Genomic DNA, 15,000 nt, shown 5'->3' with positions numbered 1-15,000 from the left:
CACACACACATACACACAGTCGTGCGCTCGGATAATGACAGCAGCAGGGAGTTGGGGCAGTAAGCAATACAGCAGATGGGGAGTAGTTTGCTTCAGCAACGAAAGCCAGTCGTTGTAGTGGCGTGGTTCAAGCTGCCCGCCTTTTACCGACGACTCCGCGTTCGTTTTCGTCAGGTTTCGTTTCGTTCTGATTTTTTCCTTTATTCCTCTTTGTTCTATTCGTTTTCCATCCGGTCTTGATCGCGAAAATCACGGCAGTGAAGTACTCTCGCGTGCACGTGCATCTTTGTATGTGTGTGTGTGTATATATATATGTTTGTTCCTTACCTTCCAACCCCCTCTTTTTTGTCGTACTTCAACGCCATCTTTTCTTCCCCTTCTACCCTCTAAACCCTAACGAATCTTTCCCCTTGCCCTTTTGGGAGACATCTCAAGATTTAGCGGGATTTTCAAAATTAATTTTCAAGTGATAGAAGAAAAAAAAAGAAAAGAAAAAAGAATTTTCTTATGAATTCTGGTAACAATCATTGACTAGAAAAAATGATGGCTTTGTCTTATCATCGACCGAGACGACCGTTGACCGTTAACAGGGCCACCAGAGTGGCACGGTTGAGACTCTCGGGAAACGCTTTCGGTGAGTATAACAAAAAAAATCTAAAAAAAGGCAAGCTTCCTCTTTTTTCCTCTCTTCCCCCCCCCCTCTGTCTCTCTCTCTCTCTCTTTCTCCCCCCCCCCTTCTCCTCCTCTCTTTTTGTCCCTACATTCAGTTTCTTTCGACCAACCGACCAACTCTCCCGCTAAGGATTTACCAACGCTCCTGACGTTACGAGCATTTTATAGAGCGTGAACCATTTCACGAATGCTCTCAAATAATAACTGAATGATAAACTAAAATTACGTTGACTATGATCCTCGAGATTTTTTGTATTTTTCTTTTTTTAATGTTCATTTTTTTTTTTTTTTTTAAGTATTTCTTTATAACGATTATTGTTATTGCGGGTCGCGTAGCATTTTTCTACGAGAAATGAAAAACGTAAAAAGACAAAAGAACACAAATGTCAAATAAAGTATTTAATCAGTCGAGAAAAAGGAATGTATTTAAAAAAAAAAAGAGACGCGGGAAGGTGGCCACACCCAAGACGATTATTTCTCAAAATTGGCGCAATGGCGGCCCATTCTCGAGTATTTAAAACACGAGTCTCTTTGTCGTATCCACGAGGAAGTAGAATTTCATTAACGCTACTCTCTACCATGAGTCATCATTCAGCGACGATGGCAACGACAACGTTCTTGCAATAGTCGGTGGGAGATAAAACCTATCGAGAAAAAAAGAACAAAAAAAAAAAAAATTTCTTAGTAGAAACGAATTATTTTAAATATCGTTCCAAATCATGAACTAATCGCTGACTTTCTAATATTTTAACGAGCAATCCTTCATCGTTTAATTAATCATTAAATCGGATCGGTGCATCGTATAATTTAAAAAAGAAAAAGAGAAGAAAAGAGTTGTTTACTTTTCAACGATATTTGGACTCTTCTTAAAGTTTCTCTTTTCAAGAAGTCGAAAACAAGTTATGCTCGATTATGATCAGTTTTCTTATCTAAAATCAATAGCTTTTACCTGAATTATTCGAGATAAAAGAAACGTAAAGGATAAAGTATATGAAACAAAGTTTCAATATAATTGACGAGATTGAAACATTTTCAAAAATATGATAAAATAAAAGGAATTAAGATTTCTTGATTATTTTCGATGAAAAACACGCGTCATTTTTCTCGACAGATTGAATTAATCTTTGAACGAGTGGTTCGAGCGGAAGAAAAACCGTTAATCTCCCTGTCCAAAGGACATAAAAAAAAGATCGAAAGGGGCTGGTCCCGTTTTCTCCTTCTCATTCTCCTCCTCTTTCCCTTCTTCTCTTCTAGCTCTTCTACTTACACCCCCGCAAATCCTATACTCAAAAGTTAACGTGCGAAACGTGACAGATGCACAACTCTTCGTCCATTTTATAGGGAACGTTTATAGAAGGGTGTAGGAGAGCGAATTAGAACATGCCACCCTATCTCGTTTAACTTCGTTAATCCGATTGTTCCATAGATGATTCGTGGTTCGTGTTTTAAAAATGTCGCGCAATGGGAATTCGCACTTGTTTGCTATCCCTTCAAAAATTAAACTATCCCTATGCTTTTGTACGAACTTAACCAATTTGGCTTACAATGATGATAAAAATGAAGAAAGAACTGTTTAGTTTGTGTCCAAAGACAAAGTAAAAAAAAAGAAATGAAGGAATTTTTCGTGGAACCCGACGAGTTGAGACTCTCGTTGCGAGGTCAAAGAAATCAAAAAACCTCCGTTCCTTTCTTTCAGAATAGATAGAGATCTTGGTCCTCATTGAATATATATATCATGATGAGTAGACTTAATAGGTGAGATCGACGATTCTTGACAAGTTTCATACCCTTTTTTCTTTTTGAATGATATTTTTCTAATGATATTTTACGTTGAAAAAAAAAAGAAAGAAAGAAGAGGAAAAAATAGATAATTTCTTCAACACATATTTATTGTCATTAAATAATATTAATTTTTCAAAAATTGCGATAAAATATATTTTTCAAACATTTCGTGTTATACCGATTATATTTAAAAAAATCCAAATCATTAATATAAATATAAAATATTTATAAATGCCTCGCCCAGAGAATATTTCTCTACCATTTATCATAACGGTCAAAGAAAATCTTACGGATTTCTCGTCGATATCCGTTCGCGAGTCCAAGTTCAAAGACCCTTTCGTATCGTTATATCTAATTTTCCCCTAATCGTTCTAGCGCATCTTTCTCGATCGCGTGTGCCTGCTGGTAGCTTAATATGGCAATTGTTTACGATCGCTAGGAGGACGCGAGCACGCGAAAGAGTCGTTCCTCTCTTTAATCATCCAACCAGATCGTCTACATGGAAAAGATACACATACAGGCTATACATGTATATACACGAAAATGAGTCTCTTTCGTTTCTCCTTTGGTACGAGCACGCGTTATTATGATTTCAGCGTGCCTCGCACATTGCCACCTTGCGTAACCCATATTACTAGTACCAGTTAAAGTGTGAGAGAAAGAGGGAGAGAGAGAGAGAGAGAGAGAAAGAGAGAGAGAGAGAGAAAGAGGAATATCTCCTTCTAGTCTCGAGACTAGGTAGCTCAGGAAAGATCACGGCGTCGGGCGTGGGAACAAGGCCCCTCCTGCTCGCCTCTTCCTATACTAATACACTCACTGTTTGTATACATAGATCTAACTTCTAATACGTTCACAAGCGGCGTCGAGCCGTGTCGGCAGAAGAAAATTACTCTGGCTTCACTGCAGCAGAACTTTAACAGTACCTCGACAGTCAGCAGCCTCCTTTGGCTTGAGGTCGAAGGACAAGGTACTAGAGATTAGAAAGAGGAGAAGAGGGAGGTATGCTTAGAAATAGAGTCATGTTTTCACGCCGAGATATGTACTAGATTTTCTCTCTTTATATTTGGGAGGACATGGTTTGAAATATTTTTTTCGATTAATAATTGCAAATCTTTTAGTTAATTATAAAATAACCTGGTACTTGAATTAGATGTGATGATTAGAAAGTGATTCGGTTCCGAACCGACGAACCGTTTAAAAGATTTTTCTCTTCTCTTTTATTTTTACCTTCTATTCTATACCAGGTCGAGGAAAGAGAGTGAATCGTGTTACTCATCGAACGTACAAGATTAAAAGTCGACACGTTTCGTAAGGGGAATATACAGGTCGTCGATCGAGTTTTCTCTCTCCTTCTCTCCCTCTCTCTTTCTCTGTCTCTCTTTGTCTTTTTCTCTTTCTCTCTTTCTCTCTCTCTGAAGCTCGGTCAAGGCTCCGTTTATTTACATCGTGCAAAGTGCAGAGCGTTCACATCGGGCGTGCATTGTCCTATTGGAAACGCTTTCACTTGGTCAGACTATAAAGGGAAGAAGAGATAGAGAAAGAAAGAGAGAGAGAGAGAGAGAGAGAAAGAGAGATAACATTGAAAGGTCTTCAGAATGTAATTTAATCCAGTGTCTTTTTCAACTTGTAACATCTTTGATGAAACTTCATTAATGATTTCCTTTCATATTACAAAATACATGAAAAGTCTAGGTAGGAATTTTAACACCATGATCGAGGTCGTTCTATTATTTGATCTTGAATATCAAGCATCTTGCGTGAGGACAGCTTGCTAAATCCTCTCGGCATTATTCATCAGAGACTCGCGGGTATATCCGCGGCTCTTTCTGAAGACGTGAAAAGGAGTGAGAGAAAGAAACAAACAGAGAGAAAGAGAGAGAGAGAGAGAGAATGAGAGAGAGAAAGAGAAAGATAGAGAGAGAGAGAGAGAGAGAGAGAGAGAGAGAGCAAGAAAGAGAGAGATGCACACTTCCGTGCGAATGTGTGTCAAGAGTTTCCCACGAGATGTACCGCCAGCGAATGGCAACAACATAAGCGCGGGCATAGACCAATTACTATAGCACTATATACTTATTGACTCGCCGATTTACATGTACGATCGATTGAAAGCTACGACACTGTATCGGGTTCTCGCAGCGTCCCCCCGATCGCTTCTAAGCATTTCCTAACGACGAGTCCTCGAGCTATCGAAAGTCAACGTGTTTTCGCGCTTTTTCATCGATTCCCACCAGGATCGATTTGCAAATAAAGGTGTAGCAAGACTGATAAAAGACATGGTATTTAGATCGAACCGTAATCGATCGTTAATGTTGCTTTGTTTGTTTTTTTTCTCTTTTTTTTTTCGTTTTTTTTTCTGTTTTGGTTTTTTAATTAATTGATCCATTAATCTTCTCTCAGTAAGATTTCATTCGAAAAAAAATTCTCGATCGATCATATTCGACAAAGAAATATTTTCAAGGATGTTCCTCTCTAGAGCAACGCTCGATCGAATTCTCAGCTTTCTGTCGGACAACCGGTTCTCGAATACAACTCAATTTCATCGGTGGTGGAACGAAGTCGTTCACGAAACTTTATATTCTTGCGAAGGAAGTCCAGGATCAAAGGAAAAGAAAAAGAAAAAAAAAGGAAAGAAAAAGAGAAAGATCAACGAATAAAAATGGATAGAGGCCATGTCGCTAAGGTAGCAACAACGTATGTTCTGCACTCCCGCGTTATGGTAAGGATCGCGGCTCGTTGAGTAAGTCAACGTTGTAATCATGGTAATTTAGTCTTCGCGAAGACAGTATTTATCTTTAATGACGGTGATACCAACGCGTCGCGAGGTAATTCTTCGCAAACTTCACCCATACTTCCGTATTTAAAACCTTTCTTGTTGATCTCTAATCGGTGTCTCTTTTCGCCTATGGATCATATCTTAATAATATATCTTTTTGATAGTTTAATTGTCTTCGCATATAAATCTCTATTTTTATTTCAATAATTAATTATATAAGGGGGAAAAAAGAATTAAATCTAAAATACTTGAAAGTATTAATAATTTTCTTTGTAGTTTTATTTCTTTTATCTTTTTTCTTCATTCATTTATTTATTTATTTATCTTTTCTTTTCTGTTCTTGTTTTTACTTTTCTTTTCCTTTTTTTTTTTTTTTTTTTTTTTTTTTTTATTAATCTAAATTAAGATTTTCTCCGAGAGTATCGCGAAATGAAATTAATGTTCTTAATCACTATACGTGAACGTTGCAGTTGGTTAGTTAGTCGTAATAGCAGTAACGGAGTAGCTACTTGGAAACAATGCGTGCGATCAGAGAGCCAAGTTCGTAGCCTATTAACGATCGTACGTGACCAGAGAGATCGAAGGATCGATAGTTGCCAGGTCGAAAGGCCGGATTTACGATGATCGACGACGATCCACGACGACCTTAGCGTAATCGTCGGGAGTGCCTTACCGTTTGTACGTGCGTTACTTCGATCATCGTAGTTCCCCTTTTAGCCTGCCAAAGATCTCTCTAGGCTCTTACCGTTCTGCGGAAGCTTCGTTATTGATGAGAGACAAACAAGGTTTTCTCGCTACCAAATTGCATTCATTTTTCTTTTCTTTTCTTTTCTTTTATCTACTTGCTTTTTTTCTTTATTATTTTTTTTTTTTATTACATTGTTACATATTCGTTATTTTATCATGTTAAAGCTTACTTTTTTCTTTTCCCACTGATTAATGAAAAATTTCAATTAATAAAAATAATATGTTTAAGTAAAGAACAACGTACGAGATATCTTTTCATCTCGACGAATAATTTTTCGAGTTGAAGATAATAGAATGGTGTGGTTTTGTTAACACAATACATTTAAACTATAGTGCTAGAAACGTGGGAATCTTATGATGTGTACCGTTGCATCTCATCGTTCTCGTTGGTCTCGCCGAATAAACCGTGACTCCATTTGCCCTGACGATTACCACTTTTGTCCGTTTCGATGGAAAGTGTTTTCTCTTGGTGACAAGAGTACAGAAAATAAGAAAAAGACGAGAATAAGATAGACATTTAGAATCACACGAATCGTCCCGTTTAATAATCGTGACTATGCTCGGAAAATTAAACTTTTTCATTATGTATATATTTTTTAAATACTTTTTTCCTCTTAATCCTCCGTAACATTTCATTGAATAAAAGAATCTGACTGATTCGCATTAAGGATAAAGAGAAATTAACTGGTGATAAAAAATTATAGAAAACTGTCACTTTATATAATCCATCGCTGTTACATAAAAATTATTATATCGTTTAGTTAAATAAAATTTATTTAATATCAGAAATTATTCGAATATTTCTATGACTCATTGTATAATATAATATAAAGTAATCAACGACATCGATCGATTTATCGAAGCGAATGGAATTTCTACGAAACCTGAGCCAAGCTCATTTATCTACACCTTTGAACGTTTCTACGTCGATGATTTGCAAACTGGTCGGTATAGTTATCAAGTTTTAAGAAGGAATAAGGACAAAGTGGTACTATTAAATGTATTAGTCGATAAGAAAGAATAACTAGTTTTACGATCACCATTATATTCAATATCGGGTGCATTCCTCTTTTGCTAAGTAAATAGATATTCTTATACTTAAATAGAAAGAAATTGGTGGCTTGTAGATTAAATGAATTAAAGGGATTCAATCATGGCGTTAATCAGGTAATAGATAGTTCAGCTTTTTCGTATTAAATAATAATAATAATAATAATAATAATAATAATAATAATAATAATAATAATGATAGTAATAAAAGTCATGAAACATTCCAAACGTAACAACAGAATTTATTACGATCGAGTAAATCACTCAATTTATTTTCCTTTTATATATATATATATATATATATATATATATCTTCCCTTTCGTGACTCTTCTTTATCGCGTTTCGTCTTTGGACGTGAGAAAAGAAGAGTTGAATTTTTACCACGAAAAGATGTAGTTTTTTTGAACCAGTAATTTCTTCTTCTTATTCTTCTTCTCTTTTCTTCGATCCATCTTAGGCCGGAAACGATCGGAGAGGAATGGTACTGCTTCACGAAAAGCTTCTTAACGAGAGAATATAGTGAAAATCGCAAGTAATCAGTAATAGTAACTACTATTACAACTACTTGCTAATCGGTGATAATATCTTTGTAAAATCTTAGAAATCTCAAGTTATCTTCTCTAAGCTATTACGAGATGTAATAACGGATACGTGAAGAATAAAAACGAGAAAAAGAGAGAGAGAGAGAGAGAGAGAGAGAGAGAGGGAGATAAAGTTTTTTTTTTTTTTTTTTTTAAAGAGGTACGACATTATAAGAGAGAAAGAATGAGTAAATTATAAATTAAAATCATTTCTCGACTAGTTCCTAATACGCGCCTTACCAGGAGCGTGAGAAACCGATCGTCTACTCATTTTTGCCGCAGATCTATAGATCTCGAACAGTAGTTACGATCAGCGCTTTAAGAGTGAACTGTTTCGGTTCGTTAGAGAATTAATCAGGCACTCGAATTAATATACCAAGCTCGAGAACTCGATCTCGACTTCCTCTCGCATTTTTTTTATGTCTTCGCATTTCCTTTCGTTCCATAGATCGTAACATGATCGAGAAAATAAACAATTTATTTTTATCGACTTTTTTTTTGTTTCGTATTTCTTTCGGAACATATTTTAATTTCTCATGGATTTTTCGATCATCCGTATTTCAGGAGACGATCTAACAAAAGTTAAGTGCATACCTGTATGTTTGTACCGTTAGAGTGTTTAGGACTTTCCGATTAGGCATTAGAGACGCATCGAAGACACGCGTCGCGTGTTCCAACACATCTTGCCAATCGGAAGAAGTGCTTTTTTGTTGTCAACGTGATTCTTTTTTAACTAACTACTGATTGCACTATGGTGTTCTTTGTTTCTTTGTTTACGATCTTTTAAAATTTAGCAAAATAAATTATTAGAAAAATTTATACATTCTCTAATAGGTATTAGAAATTAATTATATGATTAAAAGTTTATTAATTAAATTAAATTATTATTATTAATTATGTTTGTTTTTTTTTTCTTTTTTTTTTTTTTGTAAGTATTAAAAACTAATCTTCTTGAACAAACAAAATAAATGGATGAATAGTTGACGTATATATATATTTAAAAACTAAGACCCTTTTTAGTTCATTTTTTCTTTTCTTTTTCTCTTTCTTTTTCTTCTTTTTTTTTTTCTTTTTTCTTTTTAACGAATCATTACATCGAAGGAAGTTCAGGAAGCCCAAGAAAATATTAGCAACACTTCCCTTCCTTCTGGCATTTTCGAAGGGTATTGTATCCCTTTTGAATCGTTGATAGTGATGATGATGGTGATGGTGGTTTCGATACATCCGTCTTTCCTTCAAAAACAGGACGAAGCGGAGAAAGCGTATCGCTTTGGGTCCGTTTTGCCGAAGGCACTCTTTCGGCCTCGGACGCGTTTCCGCTACGAAACGTGCGGTTTCCGGTGCGCGGCGCACCTACAACATCGACTCCACACTTCTCCGTCCCTCTTCGTTCGTGCATATCGATATAACTCTCTCGCAGTGAGTAGTCGACTCTCGATCGGGCCGGTCGTGAGTGTGTTTTCGTGAATGTGTTCGATTATACGTCTAAGTCTTCCTTGACGAGGAATCAAAGAAAGAGAAATAGTTCTTAAAGGAAGAAAAAAAAAAAAAAAAAAGAAAAAGAAAAAGAAAATGGAAAAGAAAAATTTCGTCCGATGGATTTATTTTTTTTTTCTATGTCAAAGTGAAGGAAAACAATAGTGATCAAAGAGAAAGTGTTTGAGGAACGAAGAAAATCAATCCTATCGAATTTTATCATCTATGGAATTCTAAATGAACTCCGATAGGAGCAATCAAGAGGTCAATCGAAATTCGTGACAATTCGAGGATATCAGGAATCGATCAGGACAAAGAATTACGACAGCGAACGCATTCCAAGCGTATTCCGATCGATCGACGTCGCCACAAATGCTTGGGTATGAATCGATCGTCGGATTCGCACCGAGTATATCCTCGGAACGTCTCAATGTTCTAGATCAACGAGTCAAAGTTATGAAATATCGAAGGGGCAGTATACTACGGGGTGCTTTGAGAGAAGGTTCGCATTTTGCATTCGAGTTACTTCGCTCTTTTTTACCTCTTCTCTCTCTCTCTCTCTCTCTCTCTCTCTCTCTCTCTCTCTCTCTCTTTCCCTCTTCGGTCACTTCTTTTCTAGTCTCTCTAAAGCGTTCGTAGTTCTTTGTTCTCGAAGTAGTCGATGTCTCGAAGGCATTTCCCGATGAGATGGAAGTCGATATTCGAGCTTTCTTCGACAAGTAGCTATTCTTAAAAGTAGACGTAAAGAATGAGAAAGATAGAGATAGATAGATGTATCCTAATGTTGTAACGTCAAAGTTTAGACGTAGTTAATGGGAAAAATATTAAATATTATATAATAATTCGATGTTTCCTCGTTCATAAAAAGAGATATATATATATATAAAGAGAGATATCTAATTTCTTTTTCCTCGAGGAAATAAATACTACGATTCCGGCAAATTCAAAGTGGTCGTCCTTGAAAGCTATGAAGCAATAATTTCCTCCTCAGATTTTCTCTTTCTCACAATATATTTCCTATGATATTCGTGGAATAAAGATTTAGAGAAAATTATAGACATAGGATCGACTAATTCGTTCGATGTTTTATTTTGTTGCAGCACCCAGATCGTCGAGTGCAGGTACCAACAATTTACCACCTCTGACCTTCCATCAGGTGCACGGTGACAATATACGACTTTGTAATGGCGGGACCATCGCCAGGAGGCACGAGAGCTTCTGCAAGGGAGTCACATTTAGTGCAAGACCGGTCCGAGTCGGTGAGAAGGTGAGTCATGGTGCAATAAACATAGTCCTCGTGCGTTACGTAAGATCGAGATCGAGATCGATATCTTATTCCATTGTAGACAAAGAAAGAGTTCATTGACCTGTATTCATCAAACAACAATTAAAATGTCAAAGTTAAATGCATTAATATTTTATCAAATATTTTTTTTTTTCTTCAAATTTTTACAATCGGTTTAAAAAATCAATATCAAACTTCATTCTCATAGAATTAGATTCGTATAACAGAGTAAAGATGGTTAAAAATATCAAAGAAAGAAATACAATCTTAAAAGCGATCTCTCGAAGGTCACAATGATTATTTGCACTCTCGCTTCTTACACACGCACGTAACATGTGTTTCCTTGTTATCCCTCGCGGATCGTGAGAAATAGGTGACTTTCGTTCCACTCGAGAAATCGTCATTTATATTCTCCATCTATTTCGTATCTATTAAAAAGCATGCCGACCCTGAAGACACAACTATTTTACGTGGGTTTCTCGTTTAACCGTTGATCTAACCACTGCGTTTCTTGACTTATTACAACTAATTCATCCGTTCAGAGAGTAGTAGGTATATCTACGCGTTGATTATATAAAAGACATGCATATTACGTGGCGCCGGTATTTACTATTCTCTCTCTCTCTCCCTCTCTCTCTCTTTTTTTTTTTCTTTCAGTTTATACATGCGTTCTTTTCACTCTTCAAAGGAGATTGGCAGAGCGTAGGCGAGTAGGTCGAAGGTTCTACGTGCTCTCCATTGATTTCACCGAGCGTTGTCTCGCATCATGATTTTTTCCTAAAAGAATTTCCGTTGACTCGTTTCTTTCTAAAATTTCGAACTCAAAGACATTAAAACGATCAACGTAATCATTCAAGTTCGTAATATTTTTTTATGTTAAATTATAATACGTTTTTAGACACACAAACAAAAAAGAATAGATTATAAAAGATTGAAAAGAAGATAAAGTTACTGGGCCGATAATTTATGAGAAAAATTAGCAATAAATTTTAAAGGTCTTTCTCGAAAATTCCGATATCATCAAATCGACACTTCAAAGACTTATATTTTGTAATAACTTCCCCATGGGAATTGTTCGTTTCGTGTTAAAAAGGCAAAAAAATATTCGTATAAGTTTCATAGCTGTATTATACGGAGATGCATATACTGTACTAATTCGTGGAATAATGAGAATCGACTCGTCGGTGGGCAAGGATACGTTTATTTTTTTCGCCGAAGCAAGTCGCGAGGCACGATAGCGCGTTAATTTCTTCGCAATTAGGTGCATCGCGGAAGCGTGGCCGTTTAAAATTCTTATCCTCGAGGGATCTCTAGCTGACTACTACTGAATATAATAAGCGATTTCAAGCTGAACGTTAAATTGGTTAATATTAATTAATACGCGTAGGGAAACTCGAAAGAAAAAGAGAGAGGTAAAGATAGATAGATAAAAAAAAAGAGAGAGAAAGAGAACTCTTCGTAGGTAACGTTTTATTAATTACCGAAACGAACGTACGAGCAATGAAAGTGATAATAACGCTAAATAATGTTGCTCGCATTATTTCTAGTTTAGTGACTGACTATGATAAACTTAGCGAGAGATCGATGAGGGTTAATTAACAACAAAATTCACGCTGACTTATTTCAAAACCCTATTAGCTATCGGTCGCAATCGACTCTTTTTAATGTTAAGAAAATTCACAATAAACCAAAGCGCTTAGCGTGTAATAGAGGCAAAGAGGAAAATGAACTTATTTCTTTATCCTGGAAAAAGAATGATAATTAAAAGATTTTAATTTTCTTCTTTTTTTTTTTTTTAGGTATGCGTGAAGTTCTTGGAAATCTCGGATAATTGGAGTGGTGTTATACGTTTCGGCTTTACCAGCAACGATCCTATCAATCTAAGAAGCGGTCTTCCAAGGTATGCTTGTCCGGACCTAACAAACAAGCCTGGCTACTGGGCCAAAGCATTAGCCGAGAGGTTCGCCGAACCGGACACAGTTCTCTTTTATTACGTCACATCCGCCGGAGATGTTCACTTCGGTGTTAATGGGGAAGAAAAGGGTCTCTTCTTTACTGGCGTTGAAACTCGTAGTCCATTGTGGGCGATCATCGACGTCTACGGCAACAGTACTGCCATCGAGTTCGTCGATCCCAATAGACAACATTTTAATAATATCAGACGAGGCGCGGAGCATAGTAACGAAGACAATGCGCAGCACAGCAGGCACTCGGCGATGGACGATGCTAGCAATGCTGGCAGGGACGTCGAGAGAATCATCGTTCCGTCCATGCAGAGCATGTCGATCCATCATGAGCCTGACGTTGAGCTGCCTGGACTCAGGTTTCAACCAGCCGGTGTCATCTTTACCCCATTGCCCTTCCACCAGTAAGTAGAAGAATACTTTACGATCTTACGATCTGACGATCGATTTTGCATTCGATCTCTATCAACGTTAAAGAGAAATCAAAGTTTCCTTCCTTTATCAAGAGAGATACGTAAAAGTCAAATGATATGTCTCACTCTCTTACTACTCTACTATACTATAATATCTCCTATGTCCGCCGTCGAAGCGCACGCTAACCACTTCCTTGTCTTTCTTCGTTTTTTTTCCAGTACCCGCGGCAGAAACATCCGCTTCAGTAATCAACAGTGCGTGGCAACGCGCACCGACACGGAATTCTGTCACGGCTACGCCTTCACCGGACGGCCGTTGCTACTAGGTGAGCGACTGGTCGTGCAAATCCTAGCAACGGAACCGATGTACGTCGGAGCACTCGCCTTGGGTTTAACTTCTTGTGATCCAGCTCGCTTGACAGCCGAAGACCTACCAGACGATAGTGATCTCTTGTTGGATCGTCCAGAATACTGGGTCGTGTCGAAGGATGTAGCTTCGAGTCCGCAGCCTGGTGACGAAATTGCCTTCACTGTCACTCACTATGGCGAGGTTCAAATGAGCAAGAACGGAGGACCACCTAATGTGGTCATGCATGTTGATCAGAGTCTCCAACTCTGGGCGTTCGTAGATGTCTACGGTAGCACGCAACGTGTGAGAATGCTCGCGAGCAGGCCTACTTCTCCGCCGAGGCAACGTCAAAGCAATCCTTCACCAGCGACGATAATTCAGCAGCAGCAACAACAGCAACAACAACATTCGAACCATAGCAACGCAGCTACCGAACTTTCGAGATTCTCCGAAATGGTCCAGTTCAAGCCAACCGTTGGTGGCGGCACGGTACTCGTCGTGAATCTTCCACCTCAAGGTGGTTACCCAGCACCACCACCGCCTACACCACAACCGATTTATGCGTCTGCCGCTCATAGAAACTCAGCAGCAACAGTATCTCATCTGCCACCGTCTTCAGCAGCACCTGTACCTCATCCTGGATCCTCCAGACAATCCTCACCACCGCTTACCGGCACGATGACCAGCACAGGTTCCTCGACTTATGTCGATCCGGTGACTTATCAAAGTCTTGATGGTACCCTCACATCGCAAGCATCCTCTCATCTTCAACAATGGAGTGAAGGTCTTCAGCCAACCCCAGGTCAACCAAGCGAGTGTTCCATTTGCTACGAGAGGAGTATCGACAGTGTCCTATACATGTGCGGTCACATGTGCATGTGTTATCCTTGCGCCATTCAACAATGGCGCGGTAAGGGTGGCGGTCATTGTCCGCTCTGTCGTGCACCCATCAAGGATGTTATTCGTATTTATAGATCCTGAACGCCGGCATCGCGTCGATGTCGTGTTAAAGACAGGTCCAGAAACTGAAAAGGCAAGCTGCGGCTACGGACACGACGATGATATTCTCGTCTTATTGAGATCAGGGATTTGGCCACGTCGATCTTGGAAGATGATTGTCCTCTTCCGTGATCGGCATAAAACGTGGTCCTCTTTTACGTTTTTTCCTACTGCCGATAGTGCGTACTACTACTTTGATTTTATTTCCATTGCACTGGGACGAAAGAGAGAGAGAGAGAGAAAGAGAGAGAGAAAGAGAGAGAGAGAGAGAAAGAAAAAGAGAGAGAGAGAGAGAAAGAAAGAGAGAGAGGAGAGCAAGAAAGACAGAGGATTAACAAGAGGGGGGTTCCGAAATGCAGAAAATAAAATAAATAAAGAAGTCAATGATGCGAAAAAGAAGTCAATGATTTCGGTATAATGAAAAGTATCAATTAAGATGTCAAATAGATGTGCCGCTGTCTTGTCCAATCGGCAGAAATGTGCTTCCATAGCGCGATCACTGCCTTCGTCGTTACCGACTCAACGAGGCGAAAACGAAACATAACTTTGCTACTGCTCCTAATGCTTTTTCTTCTGAGAAATGAGAAAAAGATAAAGAGTAATACGGAGAGGAAAGATGAGTACAATGACCTGTGTGATCTTTTTTCTTCTCTCTTATCAAGCTATCCGATTGTATCGGAAATTCTCTTTCCTAGCGGCATATCGGTACCCTTCGCAATCTTTTCGTGTGATTTTTAAAGTGCAGACAAGTATATGCGTTTTGCTTGTGGCTTCAAGAGCAAGAGGAGAAAGAGAGAAAAAAGTGAGCGAGGGTGCTTTTCCATTGGTGGATACTTTTCACGTATTTGCGTTATTTAGCGAACATCGTCAGTTATTGCTAATTACTAATATTAATTATTATTAAGATT

General features: G+C 38.1%; 1 protein-coding gene across 5 annotated transcripts in view; it reads left to right on the top strand.

The window, feature by feature from the left end:
- Positions 1 to 15,000, top strand: part of LOC124947919 (protein neuralized) — a 63,050-nt gene that overhangs the window by 47,407 nt on the left and 643 nt on the right. For 2 of the 5 annotated variants that reach the window (XM_047490731.1, XM_047490727.1), the window contains exons 2-4: positions 10,183 to 10,349; positions 12,167 to 12,735; positions 12,964 to 15,000. The exon at positions 12,964 to 15,000 is cut by the window's right edge and continues 643 nt beyond it. In XM_047490731.1, the coding sequence (XP_047346687.1) occupies positions 10,183 to 10,349; positions 12,167 to 12,735; positions 12,964 to 14,074 (1,847 nt within the window). In that variant the 3' untranslated portion in view covers positions 14,075 to 15,000. Of the gene's footprint in view, positions 1 to 197; positions 635 to 3,286; positions 3,422 to 9,449; positions 9,585 to 10,182; positions 10,350 to 12,166; positions 12,736 to 12,963 lie in introns of those variants that run through there. The other 3 variants (XM_047490728.1, XM_047490730.1, XM_047490729.1) reach the window with 3 other exon arrangements.

This window comes from Vespa velutina, chromosome 3, assembly GCF_912470025.1.
Source record: "Vespa velutina chromosome 3, iVesVel2.1, whole genome shotgun sequence".
Lineage (NCBI taxonomy): Eukaryota > Metazoa > Arthropoda > Insecta > Hymenoptera > Vespidae > Vespa > Vespa velutina.
This window is presented reverse-complemented; position numbering and strand designations above follow the sequence as displayed.